The 21,960-nt window shown below is 42.8% G+C and overlaps 1 protein-coding gene across 3 annotated transcripts in view; it reads left to right on the top strand.

The window, feature by feature from the left end:
• The window catches only part of LOC145906806 (zinc finger homeobox protein 4-like), a 34,888-nt gene extending 12,928 nt beyond the window's left edge, over nt 1-21,960 (top strand). The window contains exons 5-34 of one of the 3 annotated variants that reach the window (XM_082994262.1): nt 5,539-5,880; nt 6,164-6,313; nt 6,713-6,852; nt 7,389-7,512; nt 7,833-8,036; nt 8,343-8,640; nt 8,951-9,369; nt 9,439-9,648; nt 11,916-12,050; nt 12,156-12,257; nt 12,544-12,657; nt 12,853-12,967; nt 13,074-13,120; nt 13,192-13,302; nt 13,488-13,587; nt 13,779-13,828; nt 14,077-14,182; nt 14,314-17,091; nt 17,252-17,436; nt 17,589-17,792; nt 17,965-18,109; nt 18,253-18,663; nt 18,764-18,921; nt 19,227-19,297; nt 19,674-19,807; nt 20,252-20,518; nt 20,664-20,767; nt 20,846-20,929; nt 21,031-21,079; nt 21,181-21,960. In XM_082994262.1, the coding sequence (XP_082850388.1) occupies nt 5,539-5,880; nt 6,164-6,313; nt 6,713-6,852; nt 7,389-7,512; nt 7,833-8,036; nt 8,343-8,640; nt 8,951-9,369; nt 9,439-9,648; nt 11,916-12,050; nt 12,156-12,257; nt 12,544-12,657; nt 12,853-12,967; nt 13,074-13,120; nt 13,192-13,302; nt 13,488-13,587; nt 13,779-13,828; nt 14,077-14,182; nt 14,314-17,091; nt 17,252-17,436; nt 17,589-17,792; nt 17,965-18,109; nt 18,253-18,663; nt 18,764-18,921; nt 19,227-19,297; nt 19,674-19,807; nt 20,252-20,518; nt 20,664-20,767; nt 20,846-20,929; nt 21,031-21,078 (7,356 nt within the window). In that variant the 3' untranslated portion in view covers nt 21,079; nt 21,181-21,960. Of the gene's footprint in view, nt 1-5,538; nt 5,881-6,163; nt 6,314-6,712; nt 6,853-7,388; nt 7,513-7,832; nt 8,037-8,342; nt 8,647-8,950; nt 9,370-9,438; nt 9,649-11,915; nt 12,051-12,155; nt 12,258-12,543; nt 12,658-12,852; nt 12,968-13,073; nt 13,121-13,191; nt 13,303-13,487; nt 13,588-13,778; nt 13,829-14,076; nt 14,183-14,313; nt 17,092-17,251; nt 17,437-17,588; nt 17,793-17,964; nt 18,110-18,252; nt 18,664-18,763; nt 18,922-19,226; nt 19,298-19,673; nt 19,808-20,251; nt 20,519-20,663; nt 20,768-20,845; nt 20,930-21,030; nt 21,080-21,180 lie in introns of all 3 variants that reach the window. The other 2 variants (XM_082994263.1, XM_082994261.1) reach the window with 2 other exon arrangements.

Raw genomic sequence — 21,960 nt, 5'->3', positions numbered from 1 at the left:
CATGTGCTACGTGATGGGTGTCTCCAGTAATATGTGCTCTGTTTATATTTCCCCCAATATATCGAAGAAACCATAAATTTAAATCGTGCCACGACATCCTCAAAGGAAGAGCAGTAGCTGGTAATAACACCTGCGTTGAGACCAAATAATATTTCCCCGACCACACGAATGACCCAGCGATCGCCACACCGAACGGCATGAGCGTGAAAATCATAATCTGGGCGAATTTCGTGGTTTAAATACCGCAATAATATAACAGGTTACGTCCACGATCGTCCCCTGCTTCCCGACCCTGCAGTTTTTCCCGCGTGTCCAATGAGCGCACAGTGCCGCTGCGGTTAATCCACCACAACAAACAATCCGGGTCGGCAGAGTGGCCGCAATTAATCAGGCGCGGAGATCTCTCTTGCTAATTTTACCAGACCTCTGTTTCTACTGTTTTGGGCTCGATTTCTCATTAAACCCAGCTCTTGGTGAGGATGCAGCGATAAGCACCGTTGGCCAGTCGTCAATTTCACGCCTGTCTTTCAATTTAACCCCCGAGGAAACATTGCAGACGGGACACCATGTTCTCTGTGTTTGATTTAGGAGCGTGGCCATTTTTCTGTAGATCGTTTTATAATCGAGGAGAATTTCCGAAAACTCGTTGGGACTCGTTTAATGCAGCGGCGTTACGGCAAGTTAAGAGCGCCTGGTGGCGACTTGACCTTCAACCGACCTTTGTAGTTTGTCCGTTATCATGATTAAAACTGCATTTGATTGCAATATGTCCCGCTGTAAAGGAACAAACTAACATAGGGACTCGAAAGCAAAACTTTCATAAAAATCCAGAAGTAAATGCGAAACAAGTCAGGGTTTATGGTTTCTCAAAAAAATGACTAAAATGCAATTTACGCGGAAAGATTGAAAAATCCCAACAACGCGTCACGTGGTGATGATTTGAACCGACGCGCTTTTGCGACGGAGTTTTTTCCCGAAGTCTGCAGCAGTTAAGGCAATTTTGTGTAAATTAACCTCCGCTGCCAGATTAGATCAAAAGGGATTGTCGCGGAATATGACTCCAAGATGGTTGCGAAAGGAGACGACAATCTAGGCAGACGTAATCTATTTTGACAGTACACCCGCAGTGCTGCGCCCCTTCTGTTGATTCGCCAATAAAACAACATCGGAGCACAGATAATAAGCAATATCGCGCCAGCGCCGCGCACAATTGTCGCGTATAATTGCTCATAAATATCGATTTCGTGCGTAGAAATTGCGTTATCTTCCACTACTGCTTTGGGAGAAATAGGCGGAGTACAGAGACACAGCTCTGTTGCTTGCAAAGATCGCAACCGGACTTCACGCCGGGGCTGGATAATGGGGGGTCTTTTTAGTATTCTTTTCGTTGTCCGCCTTTTTTACTTAATTCACTTTCTCGCCGTTATTTTCATTATCTTCAATTTTGGAAGTAAATTGTCTTAGTTGGTTTCCAACTTGGTTTTGTTAAGGCCGCTGGATTTAGTTGGAATCAAGGGCAAAAGGACGTTACACTGTTCTTTCTTTTGTACCTGAATACGGGTCGCAAAACCAACATAGATATCAAAGATTTTGTTGGAAGAAACACGTTTTTTAATTTCAACTATTTACCTTCACCATTTGACCAAAACACAAACTTTACGTTCAGCGGCAATTCTCGAAACGCTGAAGACTTTTGTTCTGATGAAAATCGCCATTTTCAGGCGATCCACCAGTGTGCAATGACTGTTCTATGTGTGAGGGCCGTGGTGCAAACCCAGCGTCTACATAAGGTTAAGTCAAAAAGTCATTTTCGATTGCAACAAAGCATGCAAACTATCTCAAACTGTTTTCGGGGGCGAATAATTAAGGCCACATCAAACGTCGCTTGCGACATGCGAGCAGCGAATTAATAACGTGCATTATGACGAAATAATCTCCGACAGCCGCCTTTGTGACGCGAAGGTCACGTGGTTACACTTTGGCTTGTCAATTAGACGCTGAGCGAAGATAATGAAAACCAATAGAACCTTATAACATGGAATGGCAAATAAACATTAAAAGACTCAAAGTCCCATGGAATTTTTTTCTGTTTCGATTCAAGCCAACGTTTTCGTCAAAAATTACTAGATGGTGGCGTTTTGGCGACCTTACATATCGTGTAATGTTGCGTTAAGTCTTTATGCCCACGTAACCCTTCATTGTTACCTGTGTATATTCACGATATGTAGCGCAGTGCTCTATTGCAACGGTACGATTTTAAGCATGTTTTTTTATCCCAAATTGGCTATTTTGACATTAAATTTTGACGAACAAATTGAAACGCCCGTAATGGCCGAACAACAGATCGCGGAATTCTCCACTGCCGTGACGGGGGTCTGTCAGCCTGACTCGTTATTAATCTAACCTTTCACCACTAATTAGCCTTCCCATATCGATCCAGTCGTCCATACGGACAATATGAATATACCCTTGCGCTCACAACGACTCATTTGGTTTTTAACATGTTTTATCACCAGCCGTTGTCAGTTGACCGTAATATTCGTGTCAATGCGGTACTGTAAATGTGCTTTATATGCCTGCGAGTGCAAATGTTGTGAGTTATTCGAAAGGTGGAGAGTTGCATTTCTTGCAAGGTTTTATCTTTTGATTGAGCCAATTGGAAACCTAAATCTGTATTTTTTGGGTCAAATTTTGACTCCGTAGTTTGCGGTATTGCCTTTTGCGTGGATTCGTTGGAATAATGTGTTTTGTGAAACGGTCTGACCGAAATAAAGTGTTTCAGATTTTGCTGATTTTGAAACAACGCAATCAACACGACAGTATCTCGATCAAACGATTGAATGAGAAAACAGCGCAAAAGCCCTACTAGCGTCTATGCCTTGAAATTATAGGAACATGCAAGAAAAAACGACTGGCACAGCCAAATGGAAACGCATCGCCAGCCTTTCCCATACATCTAGCCACTATCCCGGGAATTAAAGCAGCTTCTTTAATTAATAAATAATTAAATTCCTTCCCCCGACAGGTCGCCGCATATGGCCGGCGTAGACGGGAAGGGAAATTTAAGCCATAACATGGAAGGAAAGATGCTATTAGGTTAGACAAAAGGGCGAGGAATCCCGTTGGGCTGCGGCCTTGGCACTTGGCGCACCATTCGCGGCATACTTGTTTCCAAGCTGTTCGTTTTTTTTGAATTTTATTCGACAAACCCTGTCAATTTTTCAGAATGAAAAAAAACCGCAGATATTGTAATCTATACGTGCTTTCGACTTGTTTTGCATTTAGGTGGAAAATATGTTTGATTTTGTCGCAAAGAACAGAGTAAAATTTGAGTAGTAATGTTCCACTCATTGAAAACCAATATCCGTTGATTTTCAAGACACCCCAATATCTTGAAAATATTAAATAAAAAATTTGTCCCTACAACATCACGTATAACGACCTGAACGCTGCTGCTCGATATTTTTCTATTTTTTGTAATACGGGTTACACATGGTCCTCATTCGGACCGTGCCTGTTAAGTCTGTTGGTTTGTGGTTGCAAACGATACGCGCACGATAGCAACAAAACCCGTAACATGCGAGCATCAAGTTACATCACCAGTATATAGGAGAGGGTGGTTGATTGAGTGATGGTAACTGATTGAGATTCTATCTATGGATAGGATGAGGGAAAGAAGGCCAAGAAGTTAAGAAGACATCCGCTCAACTCCAAATCAATCGTCTCTTATTCAGGCGCAGGCGTCTATTCAATTAAGCGCGCTTGCGAAATGAAAGGGGCGCATTAATAGCTTGAATGTAAGGATGGGCCGCTCTGGGTCGCGCTATTCCGTACCAACGTCTGTCAACATATTTTAATCACGCTTGGTCGTGTTAACGCGGCAGTGTACAGGCTGATAAGGCATTCCATACAGCGCGCGGTTTGCCCCGTTGATTGAATTACACCTTTTTCTGTGACGATCGTGCATAAGGAACTCTGATATAGTGTGTGTGCGTACCACTTGCTATTGCGACTGCGTGTGCGCGCGAGCAAATTGCAACATTATGTAGAATCTCCTTTTGATTGGTTCGATCGTAAACCCTGGTGAGAGTATCGCGTTATTTTCCAGCAGCAAGTTTGTTAATGTGCGGGTGGTGTTTCAGGATGCTCCTGCCCTTTGGAAGAACGTGTCTGCAGATCAGCCACCGCTTTGTGGCGTGACAAACCCGAGTTCAAACCCGAAATCGTGGTTTCGTGTCAGGTGCAGAGAACCGCAATTAGTTAAATAGGACTTGAAGCGAAATGCAATTGCATTTTTTTTGTTTGATAACGACGTCCCATTGAACTGTACGATTTAAATTGAGACAAAAATGACGTTGAATATTGCCAGGCAGGCCACACAAATTTGTGCGCTACAGAATCAGTGTGTTGCGTAACCGACTAGTTCGTTTAATTAAACGCACCGCTCGAAGCAAAATAATAATGCTGGACATGCTGTTTTACCAAATAGTAATCTTTCGAAATTTTGCATTTACTCTGGGCCGTATGTAGGATCACGTTTTTTTTGATAAACTACGGATATATGGCCGTTCTTGTTATTTGCCGCTCGAAGGCGAGCATGTGTGTGGTTCTCAAAACAAAGCTTAAGTGCTGTAGGAGCTTCCGCCGACAGTTATAACAGCAGAGATACCGATTCTCCCCGTTGCGGCGGCCAAGCACTCTAATATCCATGGCGCCCAGCGGCGCGTGACCAATCGTCAATCATGCGTAACGCTTTAATTAGTTTTTGTCGCACAAACCGGCTTAATGAGGCGCCCACGAGCCCTTCGGAGCCGGGTATGTTTTCAAAGCGCGATGGGTCCCAGGCAATTACAGCGCGCAGCTTGTGTTGATGAGTCTACGCATTGTGTGCTCTTATTGCTTATAGTCGAGTAACTTAACGCCTATGTCGAAACAGAGTGTTGCGAGGTTTAAGTTCTTGATTTTGGTTCTGCTTTCAAGTTTTAGGGCTACTAGATATTAGAAAAGAGTACTGCAGTGAAATGGTGCGTTATCGCATGTTAGTTCTGTTTAAGTTCTGTCTTAGTTATAAATCAAGGCAGACTGTAGACGCTTTTGGGCAAATGCCCATTGCAGCCCCAGCACATATGCGTATGATGCGGAATAATCAAATTGCTATATCGGGGTTTGGTGTTAGACAATGGCAAGGTGTTACCGCAAGTCTTTTTATCGCGGCACGATGCAAGGGATGTGTGGCCGCATTACCTTGTCAAACGAGGGCAAAAGTAAATGCAAATTTGGGGCCAGTGTCATGACTTGATGGCCACAATGGCATTAGAACGTTGTCCGTAATCATTTCCCGTCAAGCAGCCAAAAAGTCAACAGGTCAATGCTTAAAAGGTGGCATAATATAGGTAGTAGTAGAATGCGGTCAAACTCCCGCTTTATTTGTAAAGGGCGAAAACACCTGGTATTACCGGCCCTTCGAATACCTTACAGCTATTCCTATTTTTCTACTTTCTGTGCTAAAATGCTAAACATACCCAATATTTATTTCAGAATTCAGATAGCAAGGTAGACAGTGAACCATGTGCCAGCACAAATATCTGTAAATCTCCCGAATCGCGACTAAATCGCGAAAACAATTGTGACATCACAAAGATCGCCAGTGACGTCGCGGTTCGATCCGATGACGCAGCGGCGCTTGATCTTACCAACGCGAACTTAGCCTCAAATCCGACTCAAAAGGACATGCTGTTTTCTGGTGACGTCACCAGCAGTTTACACCTTCCCACAATGTTGGTGAGCGCACCGGACCGTGACGCTCTCCACTCAGCCCTGGCCGGGATATCGACTAAGGGGTTTTCCCCATCTTGCGACGTTCCACAAAGACAAACTTTGGTGAGCAGACGAAAAAGTACAGAATCATTTTTGCGGCTTTTTACATTTAAAACATTACGAACAGTAAAGCATTTTTTTCATTTTTCTTTCGCATTTTTTTCACAAATGTTGCATATACGTATAAAACTAAAAATCACTTTTTTATGTGATAAAAATAAATCTGTTAGAAAATTAGAAAAAAATTAATCTTTTGCAAAACTTATGCAGTGAGCAGACAAACGAATTGTGCAATGGTCTATGTATGCTCCGGTCTCATGCACAAATGTAATGTTTCTCGTCTCAGGGTTCACCAAACTTGACAACGAACATATCACCTCCCCCGCCCACCTCTTCCACTGAAAATGACGTCAACAATACGTCATCATCGTCGAAAGAAAGCCGTTTTATTGCCGAAAACGAACACGAGACTCGAACTCCAATATTTCGGACGCCGGTATGTATTAAAATGGCCTAAATACGTTGTTGCATCACGTTACAGAGGTATTGCTGGATCAATGACATTTCGACATGACATTTCGGAGCGAATATCCGAATATCGCGCTTCTGGTGAATTAAAAATGGCCCCGATTCAGCATGGGTGTTATGCAACGGAAATAATCGATATAGATTACGCTTTCCAAGTGAAACTTTCCCATCCCAAGTGATACTGACGATGCCAAATTGTAGGGGAAATATATATATATCAGAAGCAACAGAAAGACAAATGACTTTTCTCTTATATAACTTGTCAAAAAGTTTAAACTGTGAAAAGCGTTCTTCATTTTATTTCATTTAAATTTGCCTGCAGTTTTAACTTTAAACTTTCAACCAATTTAAATAGCCGTTAATGCAGGATCTGCAAAAGAGTGATACTATGCTGTTGAACAACAATTCATCGACCGTTGATTCCATGTTCTCGATGTCTCTTTTTCAGTCACGAAACTCGTGCAAGACCCTAAAATGTCCAAAATGCAACTGGCATTATAAATACAGGTGTTGTATTGTTTCTATGCCTTTATCCTTTACTCATTTCCTCCTTGTTGTTAATATGAATGCTTAACTGCTTGTGTCGTAAGAAATATCTAGTTTTCTTGCCGTTTGTTATTTGTAAACAATAACAACTAAAGATAGTCCGGTATGGTTATGTTTTTTTGTAAATTCCAGATATTGCATACATTGTTTTATGTGAAAGTTTTTTTTAGTAAAATAAATAATATCACAAAATCTGCTTATGCGTAACTGAATTCTTATATTTGATAACTTTGACAATTATCACAGTGCAAATAAATTTTTTTAGGGGATTTTCAAATCACTTAGAAAAGTAACTGTTACCGTTTAAGCCTTGTTATCAATTCAAACAACAGCAATTATCGTGTTCACGAATTGTTCAGCCTCGTCAAGTAAACGTGGAATATTAACCTATAAGGTCCCAATTACTAAATAAGGCATGACGAAATACCACTTGAAACATTCACCTCGCCTCAGTTACGTTTTTGATCGACGTTAATCTGTACGACTGTGCCATGCAGGCAAACTCTGGAGGCACATATGAAGGAAAAGCACATGGAAGATACGACCGACTGCGTTTACTGCAACGCTGGACAAGCTCACCCTAGACTCTCAAGGGGCGAAAGTTACTCCTGTGGATATAAGGTAATGTCTTGATAATATATTAATGGTGTTTGAATGTGTGGTGGTTAAGGTTGTAATGCTGAGAACCAAGCTCGTGTGTGACTTAAAATGCAGCTAATATGCTGTGAAAAACGAAGACATTTGAAAAATATCAAAAGAGCAAGCAAAATAAATTATTTCAAATGTTTCTGTGTCACTTCATTATAGTTGTGAAGGAAAGAACAAAAATTTTTCACATTTCCAACCTTTATACAATTTCTGCAAGATACGGTTCAGGCTGTGTTGTTGCGTTAAAAACGTTGGCGTGTACCCAATACTAACAGGGAATCCCGTTCTTGCAGCCCTTCAAATGTACGGTGTGCAACTACTCAACAACGACCAAGGGCAACTTGAGTATCCACATGCAGTCTGACAAGCATCTGTACAATGCTCGTACCATGCAACACAGACAACAGGAATGCTTACGACAAGCCGCATCATCCACGTTCACTCCTTCCCGCCACCAAAGCAACCAACCCGATTTGAACACGTCACTAATGGACGATGTACGTTGGCTTTATTAGAGAGAACCGTTTTTGTGACAGCTATTTTTGCTATAGTTTTGGTTGCATCGAAATGATGGCCTTGAAATCGGTTCTCTTTGATTCCGAAACCTTACGGTTAAAATTAGACGTTTGAAATATGCACGTGTTTCTAACGAGGCGCAACCAAATATGTTTCGACCACGATATTCTAAACTAATAAAATATTAAATAATATTGATTCAAGATCCTTGAAAATCTTTCTTTCTTTATTCTCCACGTTCATTATGGTAACAGGTACATCTTTTTAACCATATTCTACCATTACAGGTACAAATGCCCAGCAGATCGCCAAGCACCGAAGCATATACCTCAAGAGATAACACCTCGAAACCTAGACCCAAACGACGTCCATCTTCCAGCAAGAGCAACGGTAGTGTCGCTGACGGCGCCCAATCGGCGTCTTCGGGCCGCAAGGAGCAAAATTCGGGCGGAAAATGGCGGTGCGACGTTTGTGGCTACGAGACGTCGATAGCGCGAAACTTGCGGATCCACAACACGAGCGAGAAACACGCCCAGAACGTTGCGCTCATGGAGAGAGGAATGATAAAGAAGATGAGACCAAATGGTGAAGGTATCGCTTTTGTATTTTGAAATTTGAAAATTACCCTTGAAAGTAAAGTAGGACAGGTTTAGATAGTTGTAAAGAATATCGTGCTTCGTTTACACCACTTGTGGTGTATCGTGTGATCCTTTAATTTTTTCATACCTTCTTTGATAAAAAGAGCTTTTTCTCTGTCACGTTTTGCAGTCAAGTTTATTGTATTTGGTTAGTTGGATTGTTTTCTTTTTTCATTTGAAGTTTGGGACTTAATTTTATGTTTACAATAGATAACAACGACAGAAATTAAATATTTGCATTGTTTAAATTCGCACAGATTACTCTGTGGACCAATCAGAATCCAGCAACCAACTCAACTCCTCGCAAGGCCTGGTCGACTACTATACCAACGCGCTTAAATCGCTACAGCAAAATCATCTGTCCGGCGACGCAGGCAGTCGCTTAGCAACGGACGACGCGGAAAAGGCGCGAAAACTCCAGGCTGACTATTTGCAACAGCAGCTTCTGATATCTCAACAACAGCAGCTCCTCTTAGCCCAACAATACCAGCAACTTATGGTAGCAGCAGCCGCGGCCTCGACACTCCAACAGCGTCTCGCTGCAGGTGGAGATGAAGCGGCCACAGAGCAGGCGAAACAGCTCCAGAGCGCCCACATGTGGAAGCAATTGTTTCCCAACGTGGGAGCCGAGGATTCCGACATCAACGCAAACCTACAGTCTGGAAAGCCAATGACGGTAGATAATTTTGACGTTGATGACGTAGTTTTTTACGCAATTGATGACAAACATAAATCCTTACCTCAGGGCAACAACAGCAGCAAGGTGACGTCACTCTTTATGTTTTCCTGTGACGTGTGCGGTGTGTTCGGAACGGATGATCTAGCATCGCTCGAAGCCCACACGCGCAAAACACGTCACAGTGACGTCACGAACGAGCAGTCGTTGAACAATGAATGGATTATGCGCACGCCGCGGGATGGCTATTTCTGCAGGCTCTGCAAGTACACCACCCCGGTATGTTAAATATAATAAACTACGCTATCATGATTCAGATTAACACACCGTGTTTTAATAGCCAACTTTGGCGAATATAAGTACATAAGGGGGTGTTGAAACTGGGTACATGCATTGTCACGCAATCAAATAGAGACACTCAGGTCGTCTGATATGTCCCAACAATGAAATACAATGACTCACCTTATTTTGAGTTCTCCTCCCGGAAAGCACACAAGATTCCTCGCAGTTAATTGCATTCAAGCGGTGATTTCTATGTTTTGGCGCGTCTCGCTTGGGCGCCAGAGTTCGTGCGAATGCGGGGCACTTAATGGAGTCGTAATTCGCGCAAAATGGGTGGTCCCGCGCCCCCATCATTCGCGCGCTAATGACAAGAACTGCAGGTCGTTCTTCCCGGTTTAGCGCCTGTTTAGCTCCGGCCGCCAATTTCGTCGACACGGTCGGCGGTAAAGTGTTGCTGAAAACTTTTCCGTAATGTCCTGTTTGCCTGTAGAAGTCGCCGCCGCGAAACCAAGGGGTCATGTTTGTCACTTTCCTGTTCCAATTAGGCCGATTCGCCTCCATTTGAAGAGGTGAAAAACGTAGAAGTGTCGTCGCTTAAGTGCGATGAGATCTTTCGCCACAAACCCCCTTTGAAAAGTGCATCTTGATTTACCGTGGCATATAACCGAAATAACGAGCAACACAGAGGATAAAATTAACGAATTCACAACGTGTTTTTCCTCCAAGCAATAATTCCACAAGCTTAAGTCAGGCTATTCAAACCCCTATGTTGTGTAGAGCGCTATTTAAGTTGCATTTCCCGCCGCTTTTGTCGCACAGACATACTGCCACGGAATTTCACCACAAGTATAAAAACACGACAGTGGAGCAGCGGCAAATTGATTCGTTCGCCACTTTATAGACTGTCAGGCGTCCGGACATCGTTAAACCTACATCTCACTTTGATTTAAATTTGATAGGCGCTTTAACTATGCGTTCGTCGAAATTCTGAGCCTGCTTTTCAGGAAAACTGGCCGTTTATTTTAGGCGCCGCGAATTGACAAAAAAGAAATGTTTTTTCAAAGTGCTTCATTAAAATACTGTTAAAACGTATACTGTCAAATTCCACGCACGAGAAAGTTTGGGCTAGGTAACAAAAATATATTATTCATTTTGCTGCACGGGCATTGATTATCCTTTTGTTAAACAACCTCCACTATCAGGTCACAGTGTTCGACTTCGGGAAACGGTTTAGTATTTTGCAATCGCTTATTACATAAGAATGGATGCTCAGAGGAGGGACGCCTTAATTGTCACAGCTGTGATGAATTAAAGCAATAACTGACTCCCCGTCGGTATTAATTTTTCCCAATCATCCGTCATGTGCTGTTTGTTCATCCTGTTTGCACAAGGAAGTATCATTTTACGCTTAAATGCACGGACAAGACTGATGAAAAATAATCAGACGATGTAACGGCGCCACAACAAATAATCCCAAAAAAATAAAACACATCAACCAGTAGGTACCCTATTGAGCGGTTTATTTTTTTGCGAATTATTTCCAAATTCAGCTGAGTTTTGATTATTCAAACAGGACTTTGTAAAACAAACTGAATACAGTGATCAAAATACTACACTTTAAAGAGTTCTTTTTTAAAAGTCAATTACAACGAAACGCCGGTCGTCTTGAACCAATCCCCGCGCATTGCATCAGCTCCTCTGTCTGAAGGTCCTTTGGCTAATTATCGACAGGAAATTGGAAATACTTCCTCTAACTTCTCATTATTAGTCAATACAAGGGAACGCTTGTTGTGCTGTGACAAAACCCATTAGGAGCTTGCACACACTATGTAATATTCGGTGTCTTCTGCTTCCTTGTGCGCTAAGCTAGGTGTCAGTTCCAAGCAAACTGCTGCAGGCGTAGTTCGGTTATGATTCGGAATTACACGTGTTTATTGAACATGAATGCAAAGGTAGGCTTGGTTGTTCATAATTTGTAAGTTAGACGGGATATAATGAAACTTTCTGGGAGGAATTGCCGATTACGTTCTCGTTGTATTTGTGTATTATGTTGGGGACATAACACGACGCAAAAATGCGTGGAAATGTGCAAAAAAGCATTTGCTAAACTACTTCACTATTTTCGGACCGACATTGATTTTAGGCTATCGTACAACAGTTAAAAATAGATAACAAGCTTTAACACAATAGTCAATAATAAACCTTCAGATCCCACTTCACCAATAAACTGCTCTGGATGTTTTTTTAACCTTTTTCTGTTTCAGCTGAAAACCAACTTTAATCTACACTGCAAGACAGAAAAGCACACGAACAAGCTTAATTTGATCGCACACGTCAGAGAAGGAGGTGCAGCCACTGAGTGGATGATAACGCACGTGATCAACGGCAACATTACACAGGTAATTAAATCCTCCGCCCCCATGCATCGGTATGGATAAGGTCGTGACGTATGTATGGCAGAGGATGTGGCTTTGTCTAAAACCGCAACGACTTTTAATTTGCAGAGCGTGGCATGCAACACTTGCCATTTCGTGACGCACAGTTTGGAGAAGCTGAAGCAGCATTGCGCGTCTGAGCAACATCAGGGCGTACAGACCGTATGCCAGGTCAGTGTTTCACCTAAAAAAAAATTCCTAAAACAACACAAAAAACTTTATCAAATTTCAATTTTTTTGAAAAAAAATGTGACGGTAAAATGTTGTTCGGCACGAAAATACTTCTACACAAATATTATGTACTAATAATGTGCATTAAAATTCCTGACTAATTTTCAAATTGTTTCCAAGCAAACGGGATACCTTCGGTTTCTAAACTTATTGTTGATTAAATATATCTGGTTCGTATATGAGTGATGGCATTATGCAACCACTTCTTTACCTATTTTCTCATCAGTTTCTTCACACGCATTTGAAACGGCGCCGTGGAGAGCTTCTCAACAAAAATGCAAAGGGCGCTGACCTTCGCTTGACCTTGAGATGTTTGGCCTGTCAAGATTTCAAGACTGAGGTACCAATGTTAATATTTTTGTATTTTACCACGAAAATAGTTTCCCTTCAGCAATAAATAACATTGAAGCGAAAGTGACATTTGCATACATAGAATTTAACTGCGTTAACATACCAAGAAATACTTGTTACAAAGAAGTTATCAAAAAATGATCTCATGATGCCGTGCTTTGGAAGTAATAATATGTTTGTACAGTATATTGTGGAGATGGTTCGTCACATGCAAACATCTGAACACCAAGTGCAATTGCAACGTCACAATAACCCCCCTATGACGACATTGCATGACGTGGTCGGTCTGGAAGTGGAAGGTAGGAATGGAGAAATGATAAAAAAGCAAACGTATTTGTCGTTTATAATTTCGTCGTGAAATTTGTCAAAATGCGACAAAGTAAAATATCTTGTGTTGTTTTGTAGGCGAAGAAGCAGCAACTAACAAAGACGAAGAAACTTTAATGCAAAAGGTACGTGTTGAAATGCGAAACCATTGTAAGCACTATAAGCAATAATTAACCTCATGGAATATTGTGCGCAGGAACACACGTGTCAGTACTGCAACTACGTGGCAGACAGCGACGAGCGACTAAACATGCACATCATGGTGCAACACAGCGACCAACCTCCAACCCAGTGTCCTCTTTGTCAGGTACCGCAAGAGTTGCATTAATCATGTCCTTGTACTATGATGTGTCAAATTTACCAAACGTTTCTCTTCTTTCAAATGATTTTTTTTAAACACCAGAACTTTTTTATCTTTTGTCTGCGATTCTGAACATTTACAAAAAATCAAATTTAACAAATGTCTAAAACCCAGTATTTGTTACCCTGAAGGAGTATTTCAAAGACAGTATGCACCTACAAGTACACCTTCTGCAGTTTCATAAAATTTCTTTGCCGGGCCGAAGCATCACGGAAAGTGACGCCAAAATAGGTAAGTGCTAATAATGATATAAATGACTTTAAAGATAGTTGTGAATAATCCTATTTAAGTGAGCGTCGAAAAGCGTCTGGTTTTCTTGCTTCATTGTTGTGGAAAATTGCCATCTTGCAAGTGGTGATTTTGGCGCCTGGCAAACATTACAGACAAAGTCATGGTGTTAAGATAGTTTATTTAATATACAGACGCTGTGGAGAAGGAAGTGATACGCTCGGAATCACAGGAAAATCCAAAGGTGAGTCTGTGTGGTGCGAAAAAAACCTAAAATCTGCTCCATTGTCAGAATCAACAGTAAAAATCCGGAACCTTCAGTAAAGTTGTTTTGCAGTTCAAACATCAGTTTTTTGTAATCATAAAAATATATTTTTTACCACGAACCACTAGGGTTTTGTCAGTCCTAGTAAACGTATAAGCACAAAAATACGATACTATTTATTCTTACCTAATGATTTTGGATTTGAAACCTGTTTCCACGTGTTTTAGAACGACGAAACAGTGACAAAGCTTAATCAACGTAGCAGCGGCCACCAGGCAATGGATAAAGTTGAATCACATGAGAGCGATGCGACGGTTTCAACTCAAGAACAAGGTTTGCGAAATATAATGGCTAATGTTGTAAATTAAACAGTGTAGCACTTATGTGAGTCTGTTTAAACAGTTCAACATTAGCGGAAGTATGTGTAAACAATACTGGTTGGCACGTCATTTTTTTCATTGCAGAATCTACTTGCAAACTTAAAGTCGAGCCACAGTTCGAAAAACAAATGGACTTCACCGTAAACCCAACATCTCACGAAACAAATCGAGAAAATCAAACCGTAAATCGCCCACTCAGTCCATCCACACCATCGGAAAGCTTGTCTCGATCCTGTCCCAACTTGGCAGCCATATTCCAAGATTCTAAGGCGCCAGATGGCGCCGTGGAGCTGTCGGGGAAAGAAAAAGAGGCAAAACCAAAACGCAGTCGCATTCGCTCTTGCCCGGTCGTGGAAAGTTCCAGAAGCCGAGCATGCGTTGATTTGCTGACCAACTACGGCCTTGAACAAGCTCAACACTACGTCGAGAATAGGAGCCCTGAAAATCGCAACAAAGCGAAAACTTTCAGAGCAGAACTCGAGGTGAAAAAAGCTCCGGAATGCGATAGTCAGGTTTCTGATCCTACAGAAGTATCTGAAGATCCACAGCGCGAGAGTTTTAGTTCCCAGAAGCAAGAAGACAGCATGGAAATTGCGACACAACAAGTGGAAGAGGAAGCAAACGAAAATGCGGGGAAGAGTAAAGATGAGGAGGCGATTCTTTCCTGTCAGTACTGCGGCAAAGATTTTACGGGTCTCTGGATCCTGAAAGCCCACGAAGAGGTCGCACATGGCGTGTGTGTTCCTACGAAAAACATACAGAAAACTGCCTCCGCTTACTCCGACAAGTTCCGAGATAAAATAAGAGATCACACTACTCCGGACCAGGAGAACTCTGGCGACGCAAGCGACACCGTCACTGCACAGCCCACTCTGCCGCTCGGGATAAATGGCGTGAGCGAGGAACAAGCTAAAGATATTCAACAGCAACTTGTTTTGAAAGCGATTATGAATGCACAGGGTGGACAGTGGGACGGAGCTCAGTCTGGAGGTTACATGGATCCTCCTACTGGGGCTGTGAATCCGCTATACGCCAGCGATGCGATGCCAGGCAACATGCTTTCAATGAATTTATACTCCGCACTTCTGCAGATGCAGGCCCAATCGCTGGGACTCACTCCCTTTCAGCTTCTTGCTAATGCAGCCGCGGCGCAGCAAATCCAACAGATAAACCTCGGAAGAGGAGCGATGGGGAGTCTGCTCAGACCACAAGATGCAGCAAGAACAGCTCCTGGAGCTCTTAACTATGCCCCGGCTCTTTCCGCTCTTCCTAATCAAACCCTCAACCAAACGTCTAACTTTGATGGCTTTGCCAAGAAGGATACGAACAGAAGTTCTTCCTCATCATCACAACCTCAGCAGATGGAGATGCCGGTAAAACGACCACGTACTCGCATCACCGACGACCAGCTGAAGGTCCTCCGGGCTAATTTCGACATCAACAATTCGCCGAGCGAGGAACAAATCGAACAGATGGCAACCCAAACGTGTCTCCCTCCCAAAGTAATCAAGCACTGGTTCCGAAATACTCTTTTCAAGGAGAGGCAAAGATCCAAGGACTCTCCGTACAATTTCAACATACCTCCGATTACGAGCCTCGAGGACGCTTTCAAAAAATCAACAAGCAAGGAAGAACCTGCTTACAGGGAAAAAACAGAGACCAAAATGCAAGACATGGCGGACTCCTCCAAGATGGACGTCTCGTTTCAGCGTCCTTCCACATTGGATGCGAACAACAACGAAAAACGTAATATTCTCAATAACGACGCATCCAGAATAGCGACTAGCGCGGAAATACTAAGAAGATTGGCACACTCCTCCTCCAAGGCAACTGCAGGAGGTGGAGACTTCCCAGATTCTCTTTCACTCGTTACAGATATGTCGCAATCGCAACAGCGCGTGGAGGTGAAAAAGGAAGAGCAGGGCATCATTCAGGGACAGGAGAACAAAATGCAGTCCCAGCCACCGGCGTACAGCTTTGCTAATTTTGCCGCAGACACCAAGAACGATTCCTACTATTACGACAGTCACGTCTCGGATGCTTCTAACTCTTCTATGACGTCACAATCGGGATCTTGTCGTCGCACGCCACGAACTCGCTTTACTGACTATCAGCTACAGATTCTACAGGAATTCTTTGACCGCAACGCTTATCCCAAAGATGACGATCTAGACCGTATGTCGAATGCCTTGGGCTTGAGCACCCGTGTTATTGTCGTGTGGTTCCAAAATGCGCGCCAGAAGGCCCGAAAGAGCCTGGAACAGCAACAGCAGATGCAGGGCAACGTATCCCATGATGGGGAGACCCAGCAAGCGACAAATGGGTCACCCGTCCCAGCAGATGGTGGCGCCAAATCGCGTGTGACGTCACAACTAGATGCTCCGACTGGTGTGGAGGACCTGGCCAGGCGCGCACTCACAGAAGTGAGCAAGACCATTTCACGGCGCTTGGAATCACCCGAGGAGAACGCCGAAAAGCGTGGGAAACCGAACCCGGAAGCGATGACCTTGCCCTGTCAGTACTGCGAGGCAACTTTTAGTTCAGTCGAGACGTGGAAACAACATCACCAGCAGCATGTGAGCGCCGTGGCGTCCATGTTTTCGCCGTACGGTGTGATGTACATGCAGGGCATGATGGGCGGAAACACAGCGCCCGCCGAAGAAAATGTGATGGGAAACACTGACGGGAAATCCTCATTTGCGGAACCGACATTTGGAAAAATGTTGGGAGCGCAGAGCAGTTCGAAGGAGGACAAAAACTCAGCTTCAAATAAGAGAAAAATGAGCATTTCTCCGACCTACTCATCTTCTTCGTCGACGAGTCCTTACCAGAGCACCCAGATGGGATCCTTTAAAGCAAAAGGTGGGTTGCAACTTTAAATCCTTAAACATGTGTCTATAGAGGACGGTTAGTTTATACAACATATGAGCCTACCATCTTAAATATTTCTAATACTCACCGACAATTCCTTCAAATGATATAGTTGATGCCTGCATAGTAATGGTGTTTGTTTTTGATCCAGGGCCGTTCGACAACAACGAAAAGGAGAGCTCAGGGTCGCAAAAAGACCCCAAACGACTTCGAACGACCATTACCCCGGAGCAACTCGAGTTCTTGTACAAACAATACTTGATTGATTCCAGTCCAAGCAGAAAGGTGATCGAACAAATAAGCGAAGTTGTCGGACTCAAAAAACGCGTCGTGCAGGTAATAATTACCCCATAAAACGGGTAAATTACCAGTGTATCCCAATAATGGTCATTACTTTTGAGATAGTCCGAATTTTTCGTTTTTTACTGCTATATCACGTGTTTGTGTTAGAACCTCACGTAATACGTCATTTTTTGCTTGGCGCACAGGTTTGGTTCCAGAATACGAGGGCCCGCGAGCGCAAGGGCCAGTTTCGGTCGTCGGTGGCACGCTGTGTCACGGGCCAAATGACCCAGTACAAATTCTGCCAGCTTTGTCGGATGGTTTTCCGTTCGAAAGTGGAGTTAGACGCGCACTTACAAATGAAACACGGGCAGGATGAACAGAGTGCGGGCTCGCCACCTGAGAAAAAGGTATGATGGACATTGGTGTGAAAATGTGTCATAACTTTATGTGTAAATTTTCGACTAAAAGGTCTTATCAATGCAGCTGTCTAATGGTTCTGGTCAAAAGTAGTAGCTTGCCTTGCAAATCCTTTAGTTTAGTATGTCACCAAATCATTTATTTTCTGTACGTTGCTTGCAGTTTAAACTCGAAACACTGAATACTGGCTCGAACAGCGAAGTGCTTAAGAAAGAGGGTTACACACAACTGAAACGCGAAACGTCACCCGAAGGTAGTAGGATGGAAATTATAAAGGAAAACAACAACTTTGGCAACAGCTCCAACGGTAATTTTGTTAATTCAACAAAAAATGCTCAAAAATATTGTAACCGATTTTGATGTCTGCTAAACATTTAGTGGTGTTCGATAATTTGGGCAAGAGTAACATCAAGAGGTAAATACACGAAAAACAAGCAGTTTTTTGAACAGCTTCACCAAAGGATCCCAATAACAACGTCACCGCGACCTCAACCAATCACAGCCATGCGTTTTACGACGTCATCGGTCAGCAAGGAGTCGACCTCCAAAAGAAATTGGCCGCCCTGTATTCCAGCGGCTCAAAAGAGTTCCCCACCCCAGCATTATTCAATTACCAGCCCACTAGCGGCGCTACAACGCTTTCGGGTCGCACTACAGCGTCGGGGAAACCCCTAAGTGGGGAACCCACTTCGCCGAAACGAGAGGTTGTGGTCGAAAGGCCTGCAGTGGTGACGCCACAATACGAGCATGCAACGGCGTCAACTGCAATGCCGTTCAGTCGTGGCACAGTTCCGGAAGTGACGTTTGCGTCGGTGTTGAAGACAACTGGTGGCGTACCGTCTACTTCACCCACCCATGCTGGTAAGTGTGAAAAATCTTTGTACAAAATGAAGCTGTGTAGGAAAAAAACAGCAATTTGATCAATTTTGCGTCAATGGGCTTTAAACTTTTCGTTTTGCAGATTCCGGGATTCTTCCGCCGCCAAAGCGCTTTCGGACCCAGATGAGCTCCAGCCAAGTGAGGGCGCTCAAGAACTGCTTCAAAGCCTGCAAAACTCCATCTCTCCCCGAATGTGAACTCATTGGATCTGAGGTCGGGTTGGCGAAACGGGTTGTGCAGGTACGATTTCTATTCCTAGGTAGTTGTTTTGTACGGTGAAGGTTGGTTGATCAAAAGGCCTATAATCATCACTGCATCGGCGATAGCGATCTTGCGCCGTTTTAAAAGATACTACATTAGTAAAAACCCTGCCTGTAGTCCTGCTTGTTCTTGGGGTGTAGCCTACGCATATCAACAAAACTTGGAAATTTTTCGGGGGATTCGATATCTCCAAGGAATCAAAAACTGAAAACAGTTCTACTTTATATAAATCTATGAATCTATGGACATGTTATTTTTAACCATATTTTCTTTATTTTACGCAGGTGTGGTTCCAGAATTCAAGGGCAAAGGAGAAGAAGCACAAATCAATACAGCCGACAAGCTCGATCGATGAGTAAGTTATAGTTTTTATGTTTCAGGTTTATGCACTAGTTAAAACCTTACCATCTTATGCGAAAATATACCTTTCGGTACAACAAAATAGGAGCGTCATATACTAAATAAAGTAGCCAAAGCTCAGATGCTGCTGTGTGACATATTAAGCACGTCCATGTTATAATGACTTACCTCATGCAAGCTGGTATTGCTGTATATGTTGATGCATCGTGTTTGTGAAACCTTACGTTAAACTATTCTTAGCGTTAATTTGATTGTGTATTTGTTTAAAAAAGGCCTCAATATTCATTGATAGATGAGACCTTCCAGGTCGGTGTGTACCCTTTGTCTGCAGCTCTCAATGACTGTGTATCATATGGTCTTGTTTTGCTTAGATTCCTGGTTAAGGAATGCGAAGTTTGCTTTCCTGCCGTCCACTTCGCCTCACCACAGCACGCCAGGGAACATATCTTCTCCCGACCTCACCTACAGCAGCTCGTGAGGCATTTGGAGTACGAGGCCGCCTCTGGTAAGTACTACTGGCATTTGCACTATGTTGCTATACCCATTTTTTACCTGCCTCTTGTGGTATTTGTAACCCTGACAAGAATGGCAATGTGAATCACTGTGATACTATTGGTGGTACGATCTTTTTTTGATAATATTGGTCTTTTACAAATATAATTTTTCTGTTGCTGCCAGGCATATTATATTTTAATAGTCTGTTCTTCTGGTTTTAATGTGTCAGAAGAACAGACTATTAAGATGGTCGTTTAATTCGCCCGCAGAAATTTTTTTGGCAGAATATTTACTACCAAAATTACTAGTATGCAACGGACTATAACTTTATGTATTCCTACGTAGCCATGTAATTACATTGTAACTTAGTGTAGATAGTTTTGTCAAGTCGAATCCTTTACGACAAAAAACACTTATAGTCATAAACACTCATAACACTCACTTGTGTCCTCAGGTTGCGGAATTTCTCAAAGCAGTCCGGCTTCGTCATACGATAGCTCGGATGCTGCCATCCTCTCTGAGCCCGCCTACTCCCCTCCCACACAAGTAAGGGCTTCCTCCCCAACTACGTCATTCACGACTGACCCCCAGCTGAGCGGTCATGTGACATTGACAGTGAGTCGCGTTGGGGAACGCGGGAGTTACCAGAACGGCAAGGAAGAAGGAAGACTCAATAGCGCACCTAGCGAGCAGTCTATCGAAGACAGTCGTTTGTCGCGAGGTAAGGTTGTTTCTTTGCGTATTTCTACAAACACCTTTGTATTTTTTTAAAAAGTTTTGTATGCCGTGGTTCGCATCGGACAAGTCTTAAAGCCGTGTTTTTCAATCAGTTTGTTTCTTTAGCTTTACCTTTTTTTGCTTTTCAGTTGAAAACACTGCGACGACGAACTCTACTGTTCCGGTCAACCGCAGTGAATTATTTGAACAATATCAACAGGCGATGCAACAGTTCCTTGCCAATCAGCAACAGGTAATGACAGGGTCCATATTGCTGTCTTTTTTGGTATCTAAAAACTTTATTTTATGGCGTTTATCCATTTGTCCACAGGAGGGCACTGGAGAGCGTTCAGATGAAGAGAGACAAAAGAATCTTCAGCAGATTCAGAACGCCTTACAGCAGTCTGTTTTTCAGGTAACTATATATGAACTTGAACAAGTGTTGAATTGATCAGTGACTGGTAGCATCGGCACATCGTCACAAGTTGCAATACTAAGTGCTCTTTTTATCTGCAGATGTTCCAAATGTCTCAAAGATCTGGTGCGGAACTTGCCGACAAATAAGGTACAACACAAAATAATTTTTTGAATAGGTACAAATAGTTATTTGAAAGTGACATTTGCGAAAGGCTGTTTAATTTGTAAGTTGAAAATGTATTTTTTTAGAATGTTCCGCTATCGATTTCTTCATCCTCGGTTGTCGTCAAGTTCCATTCCTATCGAAGTGTTTGATCATCGCGCACGCACATCATGACATCAAGAGCGCAGTTGTTACGTCACAAACGTCCCTGGTTTCGTCATACATAGCTGATCCCGTCCAGTATTGCTTCTTGTCAGAGAAACACTAATCACTGTACGAAGCGCGATTTTCCACTCCATTCTAAATACTTCTTTCTTGTCATTTATGGCGTCATCAACACATACGTCACGAGTTTTTGTCTTCAAATATACCGCCACAATTTTCAATCATTCCCCCAATGTCAACACATCGTTTGCTCCCCACTTTGTTACGTCACAGAGCGCCCCGAATACGTCACAATGCAATAAGCCTGAAGTTCGAAATGCAGTTTGTGAGCTAGCCGAATAAACCAACTTCTAGGTGTAAATAACCGCCTTTTCGCAGTATTTAGATCACTTTACTCTTGAACGCGCTGTTGGTACGTGGTGACGTCAGATTTATGTAATTGTTCCGTCCTTAATGCCTTGTGTCGTCATACAGGCCTTTATTCCATTACAACTTGTACCCGAAGTGTAACCGGTTGCCTATTTTCCTACGTCACTATTATGTGCCTTTACGAAAGGCTGTCGTATCTAAGCAATGACGCAACAGCCCATTTTCGTGTAACTACTGTATTTTTTGCTTTAATCAATAATAATCAAGTGTCTTTGCGTGATTCCAATTTACCAGCACGTTTCTATTGCATATAGCGTATTAAATAAATACAC

This window comes from Ascidia mentula, chromosome 6, assembly GCF_947561715.1.
Source record: "Ascidia mentula chromosome 6, kaAscMent1.1, whole genome shotgun sequence".
NCBI classification, from domain to species: domain Eukaryota; kingdom Metazoa; phylum Chordata; class Ascidiacea; order Phlebobranchia; family Ascidiidae; genus Ascidia; species Ascidia mentula.
The sequence above is the reverse complement of the archived record's forward strand: the minus strand, read 5'-3'. Positions and strand labels throughout refer to the sequence as shown.